Source organism: Mandrillus leucophaeus, unplaced genomic scaffold (assembly GCF_000951045.1).
Source record: "Mandrillus leucophaeus isolate KB7577 unplaced genomic scaffold, Mleu.le_1.0 Scaffold263, whole genome shotgun sequence".
NCBI classification, from domain to species: Eukaryota; Metazoa; Chordata; class Mammalia; order Primates; family Cercopithecidae; genus Mandrillus; species Mandrillus leucophaeus.
Genome location: NW_012102732.1, coordinates 1,820,401 through 1,824,083, shown reverse-complemented (window position 1 = coordinate 1,824,083; position 3,683 = coordinate 1,820,401). Strand labels below are relative to the sequence as shown.

Below are 3,683 nucleotides of genomic sequence, written 5' to 3'. Positions count from 1 at the left end.
GATGGATGGATGGATGGATGGATGGATGGATGGATGGATGGATGAGCATCGCCAACGGGCATCGCTTTCCTCCCAGCTCTCCCAGCACACGACTTTGAGAAACCATGCTCCTCACCTACCTCCTGCCTCTTCTTTCAGGTGTGGTGTTGGGGGGCTGCGGTGACAAATCTATTCGTTTCCGTCCCACGCTGGTCTTCAGGGATCACCATGCTCACCTGTTCCTCAATATTTTCAGTGACATCTTAGCAGACTTCAAGTAAAGAAGCCATTTCCACTACAGTGAGAAAGCCCCGATCTCAACAGTTGTCAAATTGATTAGTTTTGCCTAATTCATGTTTTCACTTAAAAGTATCAGAGGTGAATGCACAGTGAAGGGTGATTTGTGGGGAGGGAACGTTTTTGGTGGTCTTGGGGGAGGTGGGGGAGGGAAGGGCTGGTGTTGATTTTCCTCCCTGCAGAGCCAATGGTGCACATTGGTTTAAGCCCAGAGATCCTGCTTGAGCCCTGGACTCGTCTTGGGAAGGGCCATGGGAGGTCCTGGCTAGAGTTCTGCCCAACCTTGCCCAACCCCAGCAATTTTTCCAAAAACCAGTCAAGGGCATTACATTTGCTCCTGGGACTGGCAGCTGGGCCTCCTGGGTGCCAGTCCATCTCAAGTGCCATATTCTGTGATCACGGATGCTGGCTCCCCCTCGCCGTATGCAAGCAAACACGTTCCCACCTCCTCTCCCAGCCCCTGGAGCTCTGAGCACACCCCAAGCATGGTGCAGGGAGGGACTGGACAGATCTGAGGAAGGCCGTAAAGTGGGGAGAAGAGGATTCAGCTCAGGGGTAAGGGAAGCGGTCCTGTGGCCCCCTGAAGATGAGAATCACTCCTCTCGGTGCACCTGGGGAGCCCCTAAACTGTGAATTCTGCCCTGGACAGGGCTTTGCCCTTGGAGGATCACCAGGTGGCATCATCCATGGTTCTTACTTGGCATCCACCATTCCCCAAACTCCCTCCTCCCTGTTAAATGTCAACCTAGACCTGGACCTGGGTGGGAGGAAACTGTAGCCTGAGTGTCCACAAGGACACACGTGAGCCCCAGGGCTAGAAGCACAGGCCCGTCACCCCAGGGTCTGGGGCCGCAGAGCCATTGCATCATGTTTCCTAGGGCACCTTGGGGTCTGACTTTTGGCCCCCTCAGCCTGAGAGGCTCTTGCTGTCTTTTGCTCATCCACTTTCACACCGCTTCTGAGCAGACCCCCAGGAACAGCTTGGCTGTCCCACCAGAGGGAATCATTGCTGGACTGGATTTCTGCTTGAGGGAAGCACCATGAATTAAAGGCGCTAGAGCTCCATGCATGGAAAAGTGGCCTGTTGGTTCTACGTGGTTTCCTTGTACTTGATCCTCCCGAAATCAGAGATTTTCCTGAGATGACCGAGTATGGAGATTACCAGGCAGATGATACCGAAATGCTTAACGGGGCTGTGGCTGAGCCTCTAGTATCTCTGCTGGAGGTGAGACACTCTGGGAACTGATTTGACCTCAAATGCTCCTAAAAGAGAACTTGATAGCCTGACACCAATGAAGTATTATTTGGTGGGGAGACTGAGAAAGCCTGGCTTGTATTATCTGTCCGAAAGGAAGCCTCTTCATCTCCGGGTGCCTTGGTTGACTATTTTGGAAACAGGCATATCAAGGTTCCTGATTCAGCACTTTGCTCTTTTAATAACAAATCGTCCAAAGATCTCAAAGTAGGGTTTTTTTTCTTTTTTTTTTTTTTTTTAGCTTCCAGTCTTCCGCATACTTGGTCATCGACCTATTTTTGTTGAGGAATGAAAGGCAATGACAAGTTTAACATATACAAATTTGTGAGTTCTTGTTCATTTTGCATTCCTGCAGTCAGTGCTAATCTGTCGTTCTTAATCAGTTCTGTCACCTGCACTCCCAGCGAAGTGGTGACGTATGCCTCCCACTCTCTGCAAGGTTTTACTCGTTTTTATATTCATTTATGCATCATTCATTCATTCATTCACCATTTATTCACTCACCTAACTTTCATGAAATACTTGCACCATCCCAGGCCCTGTACCGAGCAGCAGGAATACAAAGATGAGACAAAACATTGTCCCTGCTCCCGGGGGCTCACATCCCACTGGGAACAACCAGACTCGTAAACTAACAAATTCTAGCAGGCACCAAGGGCTATGACAGAGGTGCAAGTAAGAGCATGAGGAAGTCGGAGGGAGCACCACCATTCATCCAAGGCTCAGAGGAGGTTTCAAGGAAAAGGTGTCACTGGAGCAGTGTTTTGCAGAATGAGCCAGAGTTTACCAAGCAGACAAGGCAAGGAAGGGTGTTGCAGAGAGGGAACAGCATATGCAAAGGCGTATCAGTTCATGACTTCACATCTTTCACTGGGGAGCCGGATTCCACAGGCAGTATCCCAAGGTTCAATAAGGCCTTATTTAACAAGCAAGCAAAATGCAAACCAAACCATTATTCATTTATAGGCTTAAGTATGCTTTCTCCTGAAAACTTTAGCACTGGGTGCAAATATTCAGTATGGTTCTCGGAGTCCAAAGGGTTTTAAGCCAGGGCACAACCAGAAAATTGGCTCTCGCCGGTAGGGAGAGGGGCTCCAATATTTCGTTCTCTCCCCGTGGGGCATTGACAGAGAAATGAAATCGTTTTATCTGGAAAATTCCAGATTTATTATTTACCCCTTACCAAGGGAAGTTACTTCTTGTAAAAACTTTTAAGCCATTTATCAACAAGTTCTTGTTGACTCAGGGCATAATGAGTTCCTGAGACATCCTCTTTCGGGGGGTGGGGGTTTAGCTGGAAGAATTTCAAGGAAAAGAATTCTCAGCACAGCTCAAGATTGTAGAAACTCAGCAGAAGCTGGTAAAAACATGGGGAGCCCGGAGGACAGGCTGCTGTCCAGGGCAGGGGCCATGAAGAAGGGCTTCCGTGGCCGACAGTCTGGAAATGAATCCATCATACATTAGTGCCATTGAGTTTAGTAACCGTCCAGCAAGTGGCGTCACTTTTACAGAAAACAAGGTCCAGTAATAGCAAGTCTTAGTACATCCTCACTTTTATTATAAATGGGTGTTTTTTTATAATTTTTACTGACGCTCAGTAACCATGCAAAATTGTGCATAGCATTAATGTATCTATATACCTATCTATATCTATATATGAGCTCATGGTAGAAAACCATAGCTAGGTAGCATCGCAGACTTACGCATACAAAGTGATCTTGTTTACAGGTAATCTGTTGACAGTGCCAATAAATGATAACAAAAAAAATTAACATGTCACAATGTAACTGTTGACCATATGCACAATTCCATGAATTAAATCTGTTTCCTGTGTTAGTCAGTATTCTTAAATAAAAGAAATTTATAACTGAAACAGGAGTGAATGTGGACTTTTTTGGTGGAAATGGTTTTGTTAAATAATTAGGTGCCGGTACGTATTAAATGCCTGTTATATACCTCTTAGGGATGTCTTGGGAAACACTCTACATGCATAATTCTGCCTTGGGATCGGGAAGCACTGGAAGGCCATGCATTTCATTAAGTAAATCGAGGACATGCTATGTGACAGGGACACAGGGATGGACAAGATGTGGTCCCTACTCGCAGCTCACATTCTCTTTTTTTTTTTTGAGACAGAGTCTAGTTCTTTCAC

General features: G+C 46.7%; 1 protein-coding gene across 4 annotated transcripts in view; it reads left to right on the top strand.

The window, feature by feature from the left end:
* ABAT (4-aminobutyrate aminotransferase) overlaps positions 1-3,406 on the top strand; it is a 110,352-nt gene extending 106,946 nt beyond the window's left edge. For 3 of the 4 annotated variants that reach the window (XM_011984210.1, XM_011984213.1, XM_011984214.1), the window contains exon 16: positions 139-3,406. In XM_011984210.1, coding sequence (XP_011839600.1) covers positions 139-260 — 122 coding nt within the window. In that variant the 3' untranslated portion in view covers positions 261-3,406. The remainder of the gene's footprint in view (positions 1-138) is intronic. The other variant, XR_001006502.1, reaches the window with a different exon arrangement.
* Positions 3,407-3,683: the final 277 nt, after the last annotated feature.